At 39.7% G+C, this 20,607-nt stretch overlaps 1 protein-coding gene and 1 non-coding gene across 2 annotated transcripts; both read left to right on the forward strand.

Annotated features, from left to right (window-relative positions):
- Positions 1-16: 16 nt before the first annotated feature.
- Positions 17-17,881, forward strand: WNT5A (Wnt family member 5A). The gene is made up of 5 exons (XM_039349760.1): positions 17-774; positions 5,303-5,430; positions 6,497-6,762; positions 10,478-10,770; positions 14,816-17,881. Exons 1-5 carry the CDS (start codon positions 769-771, stop codon positions 15,272-15,274), a joined length of 1,152 nt encoding a protein of 383 aa, XP_039205694.1. The 5' UTR covers positions 17-768; the 3' UTR covers positions 15,275-17,881.
- On the forward strand, positions 17,147-17,254 carry LOC120311391. Its single transcript, XR_005557606.1, has one exon. It is a non-coding gene; the product is annotated as a U6 spliceosomal RNA (small nuclear RNA).
- Positions 17,882-20,607: the final 2,726 nt, after the last annotated feature.

Below are 20,607 nucleotides of genomic sequence, written 5' to 3' on the forward strand. Positions count from 1 at the left end.
GAGCTTTCCCTCGCCCCCTCGCCCCCTCCCCCCTCGGTTCTCTCCCTGCAGATACAGTCGCCTTTGCAACTTTTCTTGCACTTCGCACCAAGCCGAGGGGGCAGAAGTGCGCCCGCGTCGGCTGCGCAGCAGCTAGTGCGGAGAAAGAGAAGGAGCTACCTTGTGCCGCTCGGCACAGAATGTAGTCGGGACTGAGGGAAAGGCGAGGGAGAGCTGCACTTTTGCGCCGCTGCGGGACATGGATTGGAGCAGCAGCTGCCGCCGCCACCACCACCCCTCTCCTACTCTTTGATGCCGGAGGAGTTCGCCTTTCCCTTGCCCGTCTCTCACTCGCACTCTCGCAATGGAGGGACTCCGCTGGGGCAAAGCCTGCCGGTGCCGGGCACCCGTGGCAGCGGGTAGGTAGACGGCAAACGCCGGCGGCGGCGGGGAAGGAGTCTGCAGGCGTGTTCGGGAGGCTTTGAGCCTAGCACGGGAGGCGGCGGCGGCGCCGTGGCAGCGCTACCTGGCTGGGCTGATCTGAGTCTAAGGCGTTGCGATTGTCCCGGCACGACCGCGGATGGACCTTGCGAAGGAGCCTTCTTCGCTTCAGCGCTGGAGCGGCCCCCCCGGCCAGAACAACCCTGTCATTTGTCGCCACTCTTTGCTGCGGAGAAGATTACGAGAAGTTTGGCTTTGGGCTTCCTCGTTTGGATTACTTGGCTGCTAAGCTAGACTGATTCTCTTCTGGTCCCCTCGGTCGTCGCCTCTTCCTCCCTCCCCCTCACAATGGAGGTAAGTAGCACTTGGAAACGAGAGGGGGTGTGCTTGAAATCCGCTTGCTCGAGACGCGGGGAGGAGGAGGGGGGCGATGCTTGGCGTTTCCTCCCAGTTTTGAGTCAGAAAAACCTGAGACGTAAACAAAAGTTTTCTTCTTGGGAAAGATGAGCTTAGCCAGACATATTGATTCCCCACTCCCGAATATTAGGTTTATGGTGGAGCTGCTGGGAAAGGATAAACATATTTTCCTCTATTGCTCTCATAACATTAAACCCCGTTTGTGCATTAGGACACGCGCGCGCCGCAATCGAAACTTTTTAGTTTTCTCAGAAACCTGTTGGTTCAAAGGATTTCTGTTTAGTCGCCCCTCTTATTTGCTTTGGAATGAGTGATCGATTTCCTTGGAAAGTAGTTTTAATTCCTCCCTAAATCCACATGCCCTTTCTCGCCTATACAAATAAATTTTAAAAGGACAGCTTCTGCCACTTTAACTTGTTGGGATTGAAGAAACGGGATAATGGCAGCCTTGGAAAGGCCTGTACCTTTAAGGGGGTTTGGCTGGTGGCCAGTAGGAAAAAAAAAATCCCTGGATGACTTTCCTCCTCCTCCATCTCGGTCGCTCAGTTTTTGTTCTCGGGTTCTGTATGTTGTCATTTTGCCTCTGTAAAGGGTCCCGCTTTTACTTGCGGAGGGAGGTTGGAAGGGATTTGTCTCCACCCGCTCCCCCAGGCCCTTTGATGCTCCAAATGTTCCGTGTTCAAAAAGTAGTGCGTGTTTGTTTTTAATTGTCAATTGTATGCTAAATTAGTTACAGTCGTTGGGGTCAGTGAAAGTTCAGCTTCAGCCAGGAAAGTTCGGCTTTTCTCTCGACGGGTGGGGTAGGCAAATTGGCATAAACAGACAGAAAGTCCGGCGATTTTCTTGCATTTGGGTTAATCATGGGGTGAGCCGAACAGTCGCTTTATTCCACCGCCTGGTATGCAGCGCCTGACTTGCTCCCTTTGTTGAAAACCTGAAGCTACTGTAATCATTCCCACCAAACCTACGGGACACTTGGTGGTTGGCAGGTAGGTATCAGCTCTAAAATCCGAGCCGGCCCCTTGCAGCAATTCTCGCTGCATTTTGCAACCCACCAGATCCGAAAGGGCTCGCAGTCTGTATACTTACCCCAGCAGGACTGAGCATTAAAACAGAGGCCATAAAACCAGATGCACTAACAGACTTTCCAGACCCCTTGCATTTTTTTTTCCAAAACAAAAAACAAAACAAAAAACAAGATAAGGTCGCAAGCGGGGAAGCTCGGAGACTGGCGCGCTCCGTTGCAGAGGGGGGAAATTTATAAAAGGGTTTCTTTTTTGCCAGTGTCCCAAAGACAATCAGCTGCAAGAAGCTGTCTTTGCTACGGACCCTGTGCAGATACAGAAAATGGTTCCGTCCCGAATGAGTGGAAGGATCTGCTTGAGAGCGGTGCGTTTTTCTTGGGCGCCCCGTCCGGAATGAGATGGGGGAGGGGTCTCGCCTCAGGTCCTTTCTGCTCTGCACTAGGATGCTCTGAATAAATTCAAAAGTAATGAATGTCACCAAAAGCGGAGTGGAAGGCGACAACTCCAGCTCAGCCGGCTTTCGTCTGGATCTGCGTTTCGCGGTTGCGATTGCCCTCTATCGGGGAAGGAGGAGAAAGCTTTCTTAGAGCAACCCGACGGAGCTTACCCAGGCAACTGTCTTTTGTGCACAAGATATTTAAAGCTCTCCTCCTGACTCTTCAAACGTGTGGAGTGGAGTCCCTTCTGCTTATTTTTGAGCAGAAAAGAGTTTTTGTATATAAAATGCAGTAAAACTTTGGATTCTGCTAGCAGAGTTTGCATGAAGCATATTCCGAGCATTCAGTGCAGGCGCAGGGTGTCCCAATAAGGTTTCCTCCGGCATCAGCAAAATAGTACAATCGAGAGTTTGCTTCAGAAACAGTAGTTCCAATGGCACATCCATGGTTTGGGATTTTCTCCATTGGAATTGTACCCTCTTTCCCAAAAGGCCCTTGTTTTTCTCTCTCTCTCTCTCTCTCTCTCTCTCTCTCACACACACACACACACACACACTTTTTTAGTAGTAAGCCTCGGCAAACGTCCCGCCCTAGACCCAGATTTCTGTGACCCTCAGATTCAATTTTTTCGCGAGTGGTTTATTCTTGGATTAGCGTCGTCAGATTGCACCTTGCAAGCCCACTGCTCTCGAGCGACAAACCGAAACTGCGGCCTAAAGTCCTGAGCCGCGAGCTCCTGCATGGATGCACCGTAGCTAAAGATCACACGAAACGGAGGGAACGGGCCCAAGGCCACACGGGAAGCCTAGGCCGGAGGTAGGGGAAGCGACTGAAGCACCTCGAGGGGGCCATCAAACAGTGGCTAACGGAACCTTCCTTTCTTTACATCTTCCGGTTTTTCCGCATGCTGTTCGCCTTTGACGAGGGGGCGGCTGCAATTGGCTTTCACGGTCTCCTCGGCCCCTTTAATCTCCCCTCTTGTGCTGGAGCGTGGGCGACTTTATGGGGCATGAACTCTTTGCGTTCCTGTGTGGCGCTTCAGTCTCATAGAGAAATAAATCGGGCGCCCGTCATTAGACGCATAGCCTCGCCGGCTGGTTCCCCCAAATTCTTCTAGCCTTTTGTCACGCTGCATTTGAGGGGACCTCTTAGCGGGGCGCGACCGCGCCTTATTTTCCGTGGGATTGAACCAAAACAGCGGCGCGAGGGCAAGATGGAGGGGGCTTGGAATAGGCCAGATTAAGTCCTTCGGGACTATTCCCGGTGCCAAGACTCCCGTCGGCGAGAGTTCAAGCATGTTAAAATGTGACTCGCGGGCCAACTCCATTTCCCCGCTTCTTGAAGCTTGAAGAAGCCGTTCTGGCCCGCTCATCTGGAAAGCCATTTTTCTTTTTACCCAGCACGAGGCCGAGGAGAGTCCGCCGAGCAATGCGAGGGGGCGGATTCCAAGAGGAATAAACCAAACTTCCCCAAGAGTTTTGCAAGTCACACCTGGGGGGCGATTTGCAGTCGGAAACGCGCCAAACGCGATCCCGCCTTCTTCCTACCCGGAACACTGCACCTTCAACTGTTTTACCCTCTCCCCCTCACTTCTCTTGGGTGGTAGTTAAGACTGGAGGGGTTTTTTTTGGGGGGGGGAGGGAGTTATTTTCCCATTGGAAATAACGGGCATCCGAGTAGAAGCGGTTAAGATTGAGTGGCGAGTAGAATTGTCTCCTGGTCTGGACAATAACACTGCAACTTACCGACCAGGTTGAAATATCAATGTCTGCAAGGGAGTGCAAAGAAACAGCACTGGATTGTGCTGCTCTTAAAAAAAAACAACCTTGCAAATGGAAATGCCCGTTGAAGGGCTGTCTTTTTCCGTCTCCAAACCGCCTGGCATGCCTAAAATCCTCTGGAGCCCCTCCTAGGATACTCGCCTTCCCAACGCAGTCATGTAGGCAGCGAGCGAGCGTGCCCTCCTAATTCTAATTCGCGGCATTTGCGTGCGAGAAAGCCCGGGGTTGCGCGTGAAGAACACACCCGCCCTCCGCGGGCGAAACAGGGCCGTGGCGGTCTGCTGTGGTTCCGGAAGCCTTCTGCTTCATCGGGGGAGCGGCTCTGAAGCTGCCCGATTCTCAAACCCGGCCTCGCTGTAATTGCTACGGAGTGAATGGTTTAAGTGCGCCAGGCTACCTGAAGCGAAAGGGAGTAACTTCTGGGTGCGAATGAATCACAAAAATCTTATGAGGTGGATAGAAACATTGGTGACATTTCTTTAAATGGGGAAAGAGACGCTAATTGCTTTGGGTTGTGGCATGTTTAACTGACTCCGGTTCCACCAGTAATGCAGAATGGGGAATGCTCCTCTCCTTCCATTGAGAAGGCTTGTCATAATAACCCCTTAGCCCATCACTCCAGAAATCACTAGAGAAGGAGAAATCTCAATCTGTCCTCAGAATGCTAAGCCTTTGCTTGCCCTGCAATAGTCTTTGCTTTGTCCTCCCTTCCCCTTTTGGGGTTGTTTGAAGGATTGGTGCTTGCAAACCCTGTGTAGTGTTGATGTGGGGTACCTATGTGTATATGTGAGTTGACTATTTATCTCTTCCCTGCCTCAGCCCACCTGCTTCTCCTGACAGGGTGGTCAGCCATGGAACCCAGCAGCACCCAGCTTGTTGCAATGGCTGGGTTGTGCCCCAAAGCCAAGGTCTTGTCTACTGGAGTCTGGGAGGAGGAAAAGGAAAGGAGGAGGAAGAGAGGGAGGACCGAGGGCTGGGTACCGCTCAGCTTTCCTTCAGTATCTGGGCTGCTTTGAGAGTTAGTCAAACACTGGGATCCAACAGTGGGTCAGTTGGGCGGATGAATGCACTTGGAGCAGCAGGCAGTGGCTTGGCCATTGCATGTAAGAACTCATTGGGGAGAAGAGCTGCTGCCGCCTTGCAGAGAACCGTTCCTTTTTGAAATGGTCTGAGCCACGCAATAACAGTCAAATCAGTCTCTTTCCTCTTCCCTCCCCTACAGAAGTCCATGGGAGCAATAATGCAAAGTGGAGCTTTGTGGACAGGGGCAATGACTACCAAGTACTGTTTATTGGGTCTGACCATCTTCTCTTCACTTCTCCAAATCATGATAGAAGCCAGCTCTTGGTGGTAAGCTTTTAAATTCTATTTTTATCATTTCTATTCCCCCCCCCCACAATATGTAGGTGTGTTTGTCTTCAGTTTCCAGATAATATGAAGAAGGAAGGCCTAGATATTTCCTGGAAAACATAAATACTTGATTTATGAAACCCTAACAATTTTTTTGTTCCGTTCCTATAGTGAACTCTGCCACATATGTGTAATAATTTAAATTCTCTATGGAACCAATTGTATAGTAGAAACTAAATAAAATGTGAAGTTGAAATGAGTATTCAGCTTGCAACATAAGCACACGTACACAAAAGTGAATCATGGGAGGTATCTCAAAATAATGGGTTTAGTAGCTTTCTGTTAATTTTTGTCTGAAATAATATAATAAGGTTATAGATTCTGTATACACATATAGGGGTAAGCCCTATTGATCGTAATGGAATTTAATTTTTGGAAATAGTTCTGTCTGATTAACAGACATTTATAATTAAAAACACACAGTTGAGTTAGAAAAATATTTGGCAAAGTACATTCTTTGTAACTGAAGTTGTTGGTTGTAGATATTAAATTAAGGCATTTATTTCATGATGTCTGTAGAAATTGTCTAGTTCAGATATAAGTTCACATAGTTTACTGGTTTCCATATGAACTATATATTTTGTGTTATTTAACTTGTTAATTTTATTGATGTTCAATATGTTTTAGGTAGTAATTCTCTAATAGCTGGTATTACAATTTTTTAAAAAAATGGTAGATTAGGACTTAAATGCCCTCAATGATTTTTTTTTTAAAAAAATAGGTTCTCAAAAATGTAGGGAGAGCGCAATAATTTAAAGCTAAAGGGGCAAATGGATTTAGATAGATGCATAACCTGATTTTTGTCTTCTAAATTCATCCATGTGGTTTATTGTAGTATTTCAAATATTAAACAAGTCTGTCTTTCCGCTTTGGCCACTATGCCTAGAGCATTACTGAACCTTACTTCCAAGTAAATCTGCTGTAGGACTGGGGTCCATGTCTGCATATGCATTCAGTTTCTGTATTTGAATTGTCTCTTATTAATATAACTCTTCTCCTTTTACAGGTCTCTAGGTATGAACCACATGAATCCTATGAACCCTGTCCAGATGCCAGAGGTGTATATAATTGGAGCCCAACCTCTCTGTAGCCAATTGGCAGGGCTGTCTCAAGGACAAAAGAAACTCTGCCATTTATACCAGGACCACATGCAGTACATTGGAGAGGGTGCAAAGACAGGGATCAAAGAATGCCAGTATCAGTTCCGCCATAGAAGATGGAATTGTAGTACTGTGGATAATAACTCTGTTTTTGGCAGAGTCATGCAGATAGGTAGGAAGTGCTTTAGAATCGACATAAAGTATTTCTGTATGTTATGTGCTAGAAAACTTTGCCTGGTTCTTTATGTGCCACTGAAGACCATGAAGAATGGAAACGTTAAAATGCCTTTAGCAAAAAAACTTATTTTTGGTGAGCCAGCAGCCTGTAGTTCCAATCCCATTCCAAAAATAAACCTGTTTTTAGGACAGGAGATTGGAAGCAGATAGTAGTATTTGGCTGGGATTATTTTCTTATCAAAATCATGTAATGCTTGAGTTTTGTTTTTAGATTAATCATTTTAATTTTTCATGCTATTTTATCAAGTCTATTCTAGACTTTTATTTTAATACATAATCTTTCAGCCCAAGCTTATATACATATATACCAATATTGAAATCATATACGTTTAAAGGAACTCAAGCAAGTTCAGAATTATAGCTTTCTGAAAACAAGCTAATTTTCATTAAAGAAATTTAAGCTATGCTGTGAATTATATTGGTGTTTGAATAAATAAAGTGTCTATGCGTGTATATGCACCCGTAGATACATAGATGATACATATTCTTAAGTAATTGCTATTGTTCATAAAAGATCTCTCTTAGTAGGAGTATATCTTTTGTCAATTGACTTTTTTTTTTTTTTTGCTGAAGAGCTTACACCAGCAGAATTACATTTTATGCTTTTCAGAGGTCTTATCTTTGATATCCCCATTGGATTTGATGAGTTCAGCACAGCATCATTATAGGTTGCCATTGGTTGATGGATGGATTGCCGTTTTCTCCCCTCATCCGGTTGCAATAATGACATCAGAATATCTAAGCCTGTCCCTCTGGTCTAACCCTTCCTCCAATCTAACTCACAGTTAGATCTAAATCTAATTTTACATTCCTCTTTTTGAAAGAGGATAGGAAAGGATTGGAATGACTTTAAAATTAGATTAAAAATAAACTTCATTTAAGGATTGAGTAGGCTTGCTTCTGCTTTGCTTGAAGAGATGCTGTTAAGTCACATTTACTCTGCAAGTTAATTTTAGATAAAATAACCTTTATAAAATCTCAACCCTTTTCCATGCCCTTTTTAATGAAGTAAGTGGAAACACTTGCCTTTTGAAGACTTAAATATTCTCCTGCATTATAATTGCTGTTGAGGGAGGCTTAGAATAAAATTGTTTATTGTTAATATTTGCCTTGAATACTATGGGATGTGTTCCATAGATAATGGAGTGCTCAAGGCCTGAAATTATTTCATATATTAGCATAGATGTATGTGTCCAGGACTTGAAGATTGATTTTATAATGTCTGAGTTTATACAAAGCTTTACAAGCACATCAGTGCTGGAACTAGTTCTCATTTTAGTTTCAGGCCTCTAGATTTCTGTTCATAATATATCTGCATTTATTTCATCTGATTTAAAACGGCAATAGCCTGTTTAGGTTAATTACAAGTCAGGACATTGTGTGCATCCAACTTTTCAGATCATGAAAATGTTAGTGAGAACAAGTAGTGTGTCAAATTTCTCAGAAGCAGTGAGAAATTGTCATTTCACATTTCAGCCTACTTTAAGTGAATTATTAAGATAGGTTGTTGTTTCTCTTCACCTAGACACCTGTTTCTTGCTTAAACACTGTTTTACCTTGCTACAAATCCAGCAACAAGTGTACTTGTTACAAAGGATCGAGCCTATTGGCTCTTTTCTTGGTGTTTCTCAGAATTTTTGTGAGAAATTCTTAGCTGACTTGACTTGAAAGAATACTTGAAAGATTTTGTGTAAAGTATTAAAATATTGCAAGGTTGTACCATTTCTTAGTCTAAATTCAAGTAAAGAGTAAAAGTCTAATAATTTGATGTCTTTATTGCTGAAATGAACAAATCAGTCATTGTTGTATATTGTTGTCTCTTTAGGAGCTGATGACTCTTAAGGTAGAATATCTCTTAAAGTGAGGATTTTTATTTGTGAAATAGCACAAACTTTGGCATTAAATGCAGTGAGATATGAATCAACATACATTACTGCTGGCACAAGTATTCCTTTGTTTTCTGAACAATCCTGGAAACTTGGCTGTGTAATACTTGGGAAATATTTGGGTACCTTCGCCTTGGCTAGATGAAACAGTAAATGATAACAAACCAAACATTTTCTCAAAATTATATCTATGATTTGATCTCCAAAAGTTGAAAAGTGGTCTTCGGGTTGGAAGCGGAGAATGCTTTTCGAAATCAATATAGCTAGTACCCTACCATATATTTGAATAAAAGTATATGATTAAAAAAAAGTCCTGTACTTGGTATTCACTTAAATCATGGAAACCGCTAAATCAGTGGTATTTAAAAAGCTAAACTCTGAGTAAGATTACAATTTAAACTAACTTTTGAGCCGTGTAAGTAAATGTTCTTACTTGTTCTGAAGACTTTCAAAATTACGTATATGAAGGAAAGGATTTTTCTTGTTTGAAAGGGATAAAGATTAACATGTCATCTTTTTGTGATGTAAAGGTATCATGTTTATACTTAGCACAGGACAGAGAACTTCTAAACAAACCAACACTCTGTTGCTGGCAGAGAGACTTCTAATATTGTCAAAGTTGATGATATTTGTCTTAAACATGCCACAAATAAATTTATTCCATCTGTTATTTTTCTTAAAGTATACCATCTCTGCATTTTTTCTCCATGCCACAGTCAAAATTTTCTCTTAAAATATATTTTGGTTGAAAAACATAAAACCTAAATGATACTAAAATATATATAACCACCATATGTATGCAAAAGGAAGTAAAGTGTTTATGAACTTAATCTGAACCATACTAGTGTAAAAATCATAGGGCTTCTCCCTTATTCATGTAGGTGTATTAAAATATATCAGATTTTTATATACTATCAAAAATTAATCTGACTGGCAGAAAGCTGACAGCAAACCTCTTTGGGATAATACAATGTTAAAACCTTTGTTTTAAATACAATTGCTTTTAAAAATATAGCTGTATACTTTTAAACTAATTAATTTGTCTTTTATTTGGAAAAACCTGGAATGAGAGGAATTTAGGACTTAGGACACCACATTGTAATGGGTTGACATTCAAATTATTGCATGAGACCATGTTTTATCTTTTGTGACAGTCCCCTTAGTTACAATTTTAAAAAGCTATAGACAATTGCTCAATATGGCTAAAATTGGAAGAAATCAGGATTGGACTTGCCAATTTTATTAAACTTCTATGGATTTGAATATCCTATTAATTAATGAATTTACTTTCAGACTATTCAGTAACTGACCTATTTGGGTAACCTAAATCTCTTACTTACCTTAAAAGCATCTCTTAAACTCTTACATTTTTTGTGCAGGACACTTGGTATAGAGTACATTTCTAGAAAACACCTCAACCATTCTTGATAAGTTTGTGAACCTCATCGTTATATCAGAACTTTCTTTTCCAGTATACATTTTTTGTTAGTTTATCAGATATCTCAAGGGTGAATTTTGAAACCAGTCAAGAGGATTTCCTCATAGTTTTTTTTTTTTTAAATAGGAACTTCATCCAATACCAACAAGTTTGGTCAAATATTATACTTATGTTCACATGATATACCCTATTTTTTCAAATGTACATTAATCCATTGGGGAAAGTTCTTCCATTGTAAAAGTAATATATCTTCTTCTTTGACAAATAAATATATGCCCCCTGGCCTCCAATGCTGAGCAGCTTCTTTCTCCTTTCTTCTTTTGTAGGCAGCCGGGAAACTGCTTTTACATACGCTGTCAGTGCTGCTGGCGTAGTGAATGCCATGAGCCGTGCCTGTCGAGAGGGAGAGCTCTCTTCCTGTGGTTGCAGCAGGGCTGCCAGGCCAAAAGATCTACCTCGGGACTGGCTGTGGGGGGGCTGTGGAGATAACATTGATTATGGTTATCGTTTTGCCAAGGAGTTTGTGGACGCCCGTGAGCGAGAGCGGATCTATCAGAAAGGATCTTATGAGAGCGCTAGAATTTTGATGAACCTACATAACAATGAGGCAGGCAGAAGAGTAAGTAGCTCAAAAGGGTATTCTTTTCATCTATTTGCTCTTAATGAGATTTTTGTTGCTGCGTAATTTGCAGAAAGGTTGATTTTTAATTAATTCCTATTCTCAGGTTGTTCATTTGTTTGCAATAAGCTGTCTTGTTTTTGAATTTGTTTTCTTGAACAGACCTGATGAATAAGTGCAGAAATGATTATTACAATCTTTATTAATATCACTACTAGTAGAGGTAGACTAGACGGGATACAATACCTCAATTTAGATAAAGACAAATGTCCCGTTTTAAATAATAACCCCCCCAAGAGTTTACAATCCACTGCAGTGCCACTGCAACAACTAATGCTTAGGATTTCCTTCCTGTACATGGGGCTGAAATTATACTTTTCTCCCTCCCAGATTCTTCTACTAAAATTGTGCAAGTCACAGTAAATTTTCTGCAGAATAGAGTTTTATTAGCTTATATTTCCTACCCATCCAGTTTTCTTTGGAAGGGATGAAAGAAGAAGCATATTTACTAGAGCGAAATGTTCTTGTGTGAGGCTATTTTCAGTCTTCCTTATAAGGCGGTGGAAAAAAAAGTGCCACCCTCTCTGTATTATTAAAAAATAGGCTTTTCTGTGGTGGAAGTTGGTTTTATGGCTTTTTTAATCTTCAAAATCTTTTAAACGAATGAGTGTAAACTTTATTTTATTGCCCTGAAGTGGAAGGAGCCAAAATAATTATTTTTCCTACAACTGAGGGTGCCAGGAGAAGTCGGCTAGAGATTTTACACTTGTGTTTCAAGGTAAATTAAGATGAAGGATAATTGAAAATTAATAACATTTAAATGTGACAAGAAGGCATCTGAAAGCCTTGGAAAGGCCAACTTGCTGCTAGAAAGAAGAAAAATGACTTTTCACAGTTGCCTATGTCGGCTTTGAGTGGTTCCCTGCTACCACCCTTTTGAGTTGCCTTCCTCACCATTTGGCAGGGTTTGAACCTCCCCCCCTTTTTAATGCTGGGTGGAAATGGCATTCAGCATCTACCTAATGTGTCAGACCCCAGGATTTTTGGGGCTGTGTCAACATTGACTCATGTCTATTTATACAGGGTAAATTATCAAGGTCTTCTTGCCAAGACTTTACAAAGAGGATATTGCGGTGTCGGCTTGTCCCCCACCCAGAGGTGTTCTGGGGTTTTCTCTTTTGGATGGAGTCACTTGGCTATGCATGAAGACTAGTGTGGGAGGGAGATGCTGAAATGGAATGGAAAATGTGCTCTAGGAGCAGCACATCTTTCTAGTATGAAAATGGGAAGTGAAAAGAAAAATCTGATGCAATTCTACTATCAATAAGGCAGTCAACTGACTGCTGAAGTATCGTGGATTTTTTTTTTTCCAGTCTAAAGATAATAGGTAAAACCAACTTGTGTATACCACTTGTAAGTTTTATTTTTGCTGGAAATCTGGATTTTCACAGGTTCAATTATTTCCAGTTTCCCTTCTTGAAATGTACCTGCCAAAGTTGATTACCCTCTTTCTACTGCTCTTTCTTTTATTGGAAGAGTTAGTTAGCATCATTGTGTTTACCAAATCTGCAGATTGCTCAGCAGCACCAAACAACTTTGAATTGAATAGAGAAGGGAGGGACCGATATCTTGTTATCTTGGTGAACCAGGGGGGCAGTGGTGAAGATAGATGACATCCAGTTAGTATGCAAGGCATGTACTTATGCTTGTGCTCACTTGAGGATGATCACCCATTTATCAGCCATGGATAGTGGCCTCTGATCCTGCTCATTTTCTGTTTTTTGCTACATTTTTTGGTTGTTGTAAATCAGGAGGTGGAAAAGAGAAAAAAAATAAATCTGCGCATCTGAAGCATGCTCGGACACATTCTTTTGCTCTTCACGTTGTTGCCTATTGTACTGGTTCTTGAAATGGTTTCCAGTAATAATAAAATAAAGGCAAAGATGCCCTTAAATCAACCTCAACTCTTGTTGACTATATGAATGGAAATAGTTTGCCATTGTCTTCTGGCTAGCAGCCTTTGAATTTTCAGGTAGTCTGTCATCAAAACAGGTCTTATTCTTCTCAGCTTTTTTTGGAATCACCCAATATTAGATTGCTAAGCTACCATCTGTGGTTCCAATAAAATAATATCTAATAAGATGGAATTCTAAGGATTTAACAGCTGGAGAGCCATTGCTGAAAGAGAAAAGGCCACTTATGGTAGGTTAATATACTTAAAAATCTGAATATTCAGAAAGCTGCTTCATGTAGTTATGTAGGGGAACTGAGAGAGGGAGAACCCTCTTCACCAACAGTAGCATCATACTCTTGGATAAAACTGGTATATTATTGTACTGGAATTGGTATGTTTGGACCAGGTATGAGCATATTAGACTGACATAATTTGTGTAATGCTGAGACATCTGTAGCATTTCAGCAGCCGCAGAAGTGTATTGATTGGAGAAGTGTGATCAGGTTGCATATCTCAAGATTGATCAGAAATTTGTTCCATTCCTTTTTTTAGGGTCTCTAATAATGCCTGGCATCCTCCCCCCCTTTCAGCATGCCAAGGAAGGATAAAACAATCTTTAATCTTACATAATATCCTTGAAGTAACACAACAAGTTCTCCATGGTAACTTAAGCTCATTAATACCAACAGGTGTAAGTGGGTCCATTCAACTTTGCTAGAACTTTCCCATACGTTTGATCCTGCCAGCTTGTTATAATTCTGTAACACAGGATGGAGTATATTCTTTGATCCTGACTATCAGCATATGGTGAACCATTTGCAGACAAGTTGGAAATGATATAAACAGATGACCATGATTATTTATTCCACTGTTGTTGCTTTCTGGGATCATTTACACATTAAAACAAGATCCAGTTTGCATGCAACGTTTTTGAGTGAGTGATTTTCCATATTTTCAGTGTTAATCGAAAAGGTCAAGAAGAAAAACCTCCAGAGATGTGGGGAAAATCATTCAAATAATGCAGTGAACTACTATATACATTCTTTGACATCAAGTGAGAAGAAAGACTTATTGGAAAAAATCCTAAAGTTGAGAAAGGTTGAAGGCAAAAGGAGAAGGGGATGGCAGAGAATGAGATGGTTAGATAGTATCATTGACGCAGTGGGCATGAGTTTGGGCAGACTCTGGAAGACCGTGGAGGATGGGGGCGGGCTGCCATGCTATGGTTCAAGGGTGCTCAAAGTATCGGACACAATTTAGTGACTGAACAACGCAAACTGCATACAGTTACTGAGTACAATTGCCTTTTCATGAATTCATTTTTAGTGAAATTTGTGAGGTAATAGTATCATCTCATAAAACATTGGGAAGATAGCAGGACAATTTCTTCTCTACATTTCACAATTTATAGTATGATTTTTAATATTTTACTGTCAACATTGCTGCTAAAACAACTTTCTAAAACTACAATTTTGTAACTGATAATGCTGCAAAGGTTTTCTACTGAATATGGGAGTGTAGCTCATAGTAATTTTGACATTCATATTTTCTATATCTTTTCTTTTTTTTTAATACAAAAATGTTAAATGGGCTTATAGATAAAAAAGCAGATAAAATATATTGTCAGACAAACCTGTCAAAAACTCTTATTATATTGGGTATGATGTGACAACCAGCAATTAAGAATGGGGGAGTTTTTGTAAAAAAAAAAAAAAAGAAAAAAAGAAACAAGGTAAAAAAAAAATTAATCACCTCTCCAAATGAGTGTTTTCTGGATGTTTTTACTTTTATTGTTTTATATTGTTTTAACTGTTTTATAGTTTTAGAATTGTAAGCTGCCCAGAGTCAATTGGTTCAGATGGGCTGCTACAGAAATTGAATGAATAAATAAAATAAAAATTGCTACTTAGCAGGAGATTTCAAAGAGGTAGGCATGCTGGAGGAGAGAATAGGCCATGCCAGGTGAGGATATGCTATCATTCGCAGTTGTTTCCCCAAAGGGTAGTGCATAGAAAAGTGGTTGTTTTGTATATTACACCATTTTATATTTTGCGACAATAGGACTCACTTTTCTTCTTCTGACTCCTACAGACAGTGTATAGCTTGGCGGACGTAGCCTGCAAATGTCACGGTGTTTCTGGATCATGCAGCTTAAAGACCTGTTGGCTGCAATTGGCTGACTTTCGCAAGGTGGGAGATGCGCTGAAGGAAAAATACGACAGTGCTGCCGCTATGAAACTCAATCTCCGTGGCAAACTGGTTCAGGTGAACAGCCGCTTCAATGCACCAACTATTTATGACCTGGTGTACATTGACCCTAGTCCTGATTACTGCGTGCGCAATGAGAGCACTGGGTCTCTGGGCACCCAGGGCCGACTCTGCAATAAGACTTCAGAAGGCATGGATGGCTGTGAACTTATGTGCTGTGGCCGGGGCTATGACCAGTTCAAGACTGTGCAGACAGAACGCTGCCATTGCAAGTTCCATTGGTGCTGCTATGTGAAATGCAAGAAATGCACAGAGATTGTGGACCAATTTGTCTGCAAATAAGTGGGATTGTGTGGGAGAATCTATTCCAGTCCACCAGCAGGGGAATTGTACTAAATGATCTCAGTTCTTATTTATAGTGCCCAATGGGTTGCTTTCCTTGTTTATATGTTAAGTCTTTTGCAAAGAGAAATGATGGGGAAACCTTGTTACATCCAGCTCTGATTGTGCATAGTTTTATATTTTTTGCAATAATGGAGGGAGGGAATTGACAGAATATTTATTTGCATATTTGGGATTAAGATTTAACAATAGCAACAAAAATACGATAGTTTAAAAGGATATCCACTCTGTCCCAAACAGTCACAAGAAACATGGTATAAATGCAGTAGATGAGGTATTTGTGTCACATGGTTTGGATCAAGTAGGGCTGGACTTGGTAATACAAAAAATCTGGATGTGGCTTTTGTTCATAACTTTAGTGACAAAAAAATAAAAATATTCTAATAGTAATGATTACTTTATCTGTAAAATTTTAGCACAACGTTCTTCAAACCTAGTTGCATGGCAACCTGCAAGGATGGGTAAACACATAAGGTCCCTAAACTGCTGTTGTGCTGCTAGGTAACTTTTAAAAATCCATTAAATTAATTTGAGCTTTTTCATTTATTCTTGGTCTACATGTGAACATGCATTGAGTGAGGACTGGGCATGTAAAGATGCTAAGAAGGAAAAATGCATCATTCACCACCATTCACATAGATGCATTTCTCAGAAGATATAGTATTTGAATTGGCAAATACCATTTCTTTAAAATTACAAACAAAATCGAGAAAACCTGACTTTTAACTACTCGTTGTAGATCAAAGCAATATTTGGAATACTGCAAGTTGCAGTAAAATAAGCACATCTCATACATGTTTAGACAGCCTTAGTTTAAAAGAATATTAATAAGTTAACTTTGGGATTTCCTGAAGTTTGTGTGCTCAATAATGCTGGAAACTGAATCTGTATTATGCACTACAAAAATAGGATTCTTTATTTTTAAAGTGCTATGGGTAGTATTTTTTTTTTCAGAAATGGAAGTTGGCTGATAGCATTGTGGAATTGAGAACTCTTGGCTGTCCTGTACAACAGCTTGAAAATTTAAAAATGGGCCATGTGGCAAACAATATCCTTTTCATCATCCTGTGCTACTTTTGTTTGTTTTAATGCACAATGCTTTAAAAATATATTGTGGCTATGCACAAACTGCTCAGACTATATTAGAGCAGTTACTTATATATGGGAAAACTCTGGTCTGTTGGTGTCTAGTATCTCAAACCTTTTCTCATACATATATGTTGTCAGTACAAACTACAAACCAATGATTTCTTTAAGAAAAAAAGAACATAAAAGTCTTCAAATTACCAGACAGTTTCTTTGTTTAGACTTTGTTTAGACTATTATCCTCCCCCAATTTTAAAAACACTGTCAATTCACTTAAGAGGCTTTATTTGGGTGGACGTTGGCCTCCCTTTTTCTGGGGCTTGAAAATTGTTGAAGGGCAAGTCAGTCACAATTTAACTTTCTCTTTCCTTTCAGAAAGTATTGGATTTTTCAACTTGGTTTAGTGAAAGATTTGGCATATCTGAATTGTTGGTTGTGCACTTGAGCTCGGAATTCCAGAAAATTTAATGTATGGTTTAGAACAACCTAGTTCTCCACCTATGTCCAGCACTGTGCTGCCCTTAATGTGTATGGAGAACACTTAGCTGGGATGAGGTGAAATAGATTTATTGCAAATTCATTGTTGCTAGTAATGGAAGCAAACAAATGATACCTTTTCCTTTTTTTATAAATAAATTCTGTGATGAATTAGCATATTATACAGGCACAGTAGCCATAGTAAATCTCTGTATTGTTTCAATTTTAGTACATGTGCTGTTGAAGCATGTTTTGGCAAGACATTTACTCGAATTGGAACAATACAGAGAAAATTAGCATGGCCCCTTGTACAGGAATAACATGCCAGTTTTCATGTAAGAAGAGAATCTTTTTTTTCCCTTGACACAAATTTAATGCATTCTTCAGCTTCCAAGACCTCACCCAAATTCATCCAGCCCAATAAATATAAACAGATTGGAATTAATGCCAGACTTCCACCTTTCATTAACATACCAGAAGTTTCATTTGTCACATGCTGTGAGCTTTCTTGTTAATGCCATCATGATTACCAGCTTTTACAATGATGATTGCTCTTAATTTATTGTGCAAGGAAATATTTACTTCCATGGTTCCTAGTATTTGCAAACCAATGGCAACAATAATTTTCATAAATAAATAAAGCACTAATTCCTTGAATATGTCACTTTTGGTTTTTATTATACAAAAACCACCATGTTTTAAAATTACGTTGAATCACTTATCCTTTATCATGACTTCTGCCTATGAGCAGAGAGGTCAAATGATCCTAGCTATTAAAAATGCTATTTAATGTAAAATACTTCACTTTGTTCTTCAGATAATATGTAAATCTACTATGTCCCCCTCTTTGTTCTGTACATTTAATGTACATATTTTTGTCTTGTGTGATTTGTATATTACATTGGGTTTTTTAAAAGGCTTATGCCATATTGGAAGATAGATTATAAAATAAAATGTTGGTTATATATTGGGAGATGATTTTAATTCTTTTAGTAGAGGTATTTTTTTAAAAAGCACTTCTATTTTTATTCTGCCTATGTTATTTTTATAAATAAATCAAGGCAGCAAATCTTTTAATTCTCTTTCCTCCTCCTGTTTTTTCTACAACAATCCTGTGAGGTGAGTTGGACAGAGTTTTATTGTAAAACAGACTGTTGTTCTCAGACAACAGATTCTTTATCAATATAACAATAAGTATAGAGATTCTTTATGGAATCTTGAAGCTGCATTTAAGTTCTAGAGAATATTGAGAATTCTGAATTCTCATTTTTAATATTCTCCAAAAGATCCGTTTGCTGTTAAGTAGATATCTCTAAGACCTTTGCTTCACTCATTTATATAGATTTTTTAAAGATATTTTAAGCAAAAAAAAAAACTGACAGAATAAAACCCTGAGAATACTTTTTCATTCCATATAGGTCTTACAGGTGTCCTTAGAAAATAATTGATGAATTATTGAAGCCAACAATAAGACAAAAATACCAGGGATCATCCCTGAACGTTTTTTATTCTTTAATATTTGCATTGTAACTTCATTTGGAAGCATGAAAGGTGCAGTGTTTGCAATGTAATGTGTTTTATCACCAATACCCCTTACTCATGAAAAATATTTATGTTTCAAATAAATGGGTGCTTCTGATTTGTGATAGGTGCTGTTGCTAGCCATTTTGTTAATAGGAAGACCACATCCCTATAAGAGCATATTATAAAATATAAAAAGGGAAAGGTCATAATGCATTTTGCTTTAAAATCAAGGGTATCCGTTAGGGCTCCATTACACTTTTTTTATTAACTAGGAATATTGCTAACTTTTTAAGCAGAGGAGTCCATGGGGGTAGGGTCAAAAAAGTTGATGTGGTAGCCTTGATGCAATTAAAATCTTGCTGTCATCTTGAGTTATTTAATCTCCTCATGGAAGGGCCTCCTTAAAAAGCTAGCACTGTGGCTTATAAGATAAAACAAGTATATAATCGTCCTAGTGATCAAGCATATAATTGAGAATCTTTTCTTCCTCCCAAAACTGTAGTTGGAAGGAGCCTGAAAAAGTTCTCACCCAATACAAAATCCAGTAAATGTGTTCACGTTGTACAATTGCGTGCTGTTCTCACCAACAATGCCAAGCAGCTCCTCCCTCTGTGCTGTAAAAGCTTGATGCCAGCCAAGCTTGGCTTTTTCCTGCAGATCCAGACAGAGGAAACAGATCCATGCGGCTTGGAAGCAGCCTGACTTTTAAAAGGGCAGTGGCTACTCATCTGGCCCAAACTGCATGCCCAGGGCTAGAAGAAGAGAAGAAATTAGAAGAAGAAAGGAAAGAAGTCAATTTGGATGCCAGTTCTTGGGGTTTCCATATTGCGGGACAGAAATGGATTGCTGACAATTCCAAGAGGTGTGTTAAGTCTGGTGGCCAGTCTGGTGATCCAGATTTCCTTAAAACTAAAGATGGCCTTCTCTGGCCTAGCTGGACTTTGCTTGCTACTTGTTGGTCACTCAAATCATGCTGTTCCCCTATAGCCTCCCCACCCAGATGGCTTGAACAGATGGTCCCGCAAATCCTCCCACAGGAGGAAAAAGGGAAATCTCCAGCTAATAAGAGCAGAATGGCAACAGGAAATGGTAGTTGATTTGGCTGCTACATCCTCACAAAGCATTTGGGAATGATGCCTTTTGTGAGGGGAAAAAGAAGCAACTCAGTTGATCAAATATCATAAATCAAAGTGGCTCTTCATGTCATGGTGTTGGTCTGGGTCCTCTGCCTGTTGTTTTCCACAAATAAACTCCATACTCCGTATGAAGAAGTACATTTAATACAGAAATCACACATGAATCCACAGGTGAGTTGTTGACTTATAAATAGGTTGACTTATAAATAGATTCTTTGAGTATTGAGCCAATTTTTGTATTTTGGAAAGCAGCATTTCTGACAAGTTTTTTTCCCTCTTTTGGACAAAATGCAGTCAGGAAACAAAGTGGATTTTACTGAACAATGTCTAATAAAATATACCAAGAGAAATTTGGATTAATCGCATCTGATCAAAGAAAACTTTGCAACATCAGCAAATGTAATAGATTGCTTATTTGCACACTTTCTTTCATTTAAGAGGCTAGCTTAATGTACTGAATCTCTTCTTGGGTGCCAAGAATGTAATATGCCACAAAAGTAGAAGATCAACATGGAACATGCTTTAAAATAGCACTTCTGGGTAAATTCAATTTCTGTGGTCTTAATTACTCACACATGGCTTCATTTTCCTTCACTTGTATATTGACCAGTATTCTTCATTGCAAAAACTCTGATCTCCACTTGTATAGGTCAACATTTCTCTGGGAGTGGAATATGCTGAAATTCTTTCTAATAACAGGGAAATTAAAAAATATTTACCATATTTATTCTAAAGTAAAATAATCCTGAATTTTACATGACTCCCTCCCCAAAAAATGTTAGATTGGGAGAAAGAGTCATAAACCTAGAGGAAAATCCTGTGAAGTCCCCAGTTTGCTCACCTTGTTACTAACATCCTTGGAAAATAATCTGAAGCCAATGTCCCATTCCCTAAATTGTCCATGTAATACATTCATATCTAGAACTGTTTATAAAATGTTCCCAATTTACAAAAAAAAAAATAGATCTCTTATTTGCATATACTTACCATTGTCTCACATCAGAGCATATAAGTGTGTATATATACATATGAACACATTGTCCTCCTTAC

The sequence above is a fragment of the Crotalus tigris genome, unplaced genomic scaffold (assembly GCF_016545835.1).
Source record: "Crotalus tigris isolate CLP2741 ecotype Arizona unplaced genomic scaffold, ASM1654583v1 scf7180000017567.3851432, whole genome shotgun sequence".
NCBI lineage: Eukaryota > Metazoa > Chordata > Lepidosauria > Squamata > Viperidae > Crotalus > Crotalus tigris.

What these genes read in the sequence shown, in the direction of transcription:
- WNT5A (XM_039349760.1), top strand. An exon ending in ATAGAAGCCAGCTCTTGGTG is followed by an intron (nt 5,431 to 6,496) that starts GTAAGCTTTTAA and finishes CTCCTTTTACAG; the next exon opens with GTCTCTAGGTATGAACCACA. An exon ending in ACAATGAGGCAGGCAGAAGA is followed by an intron (nt 10,771 to 14,815) that starts GTAAGTAGCTCA and finishes TGACTCCTACAG; the next exon opens with ACAGTGTATAGCTTGGCGGA.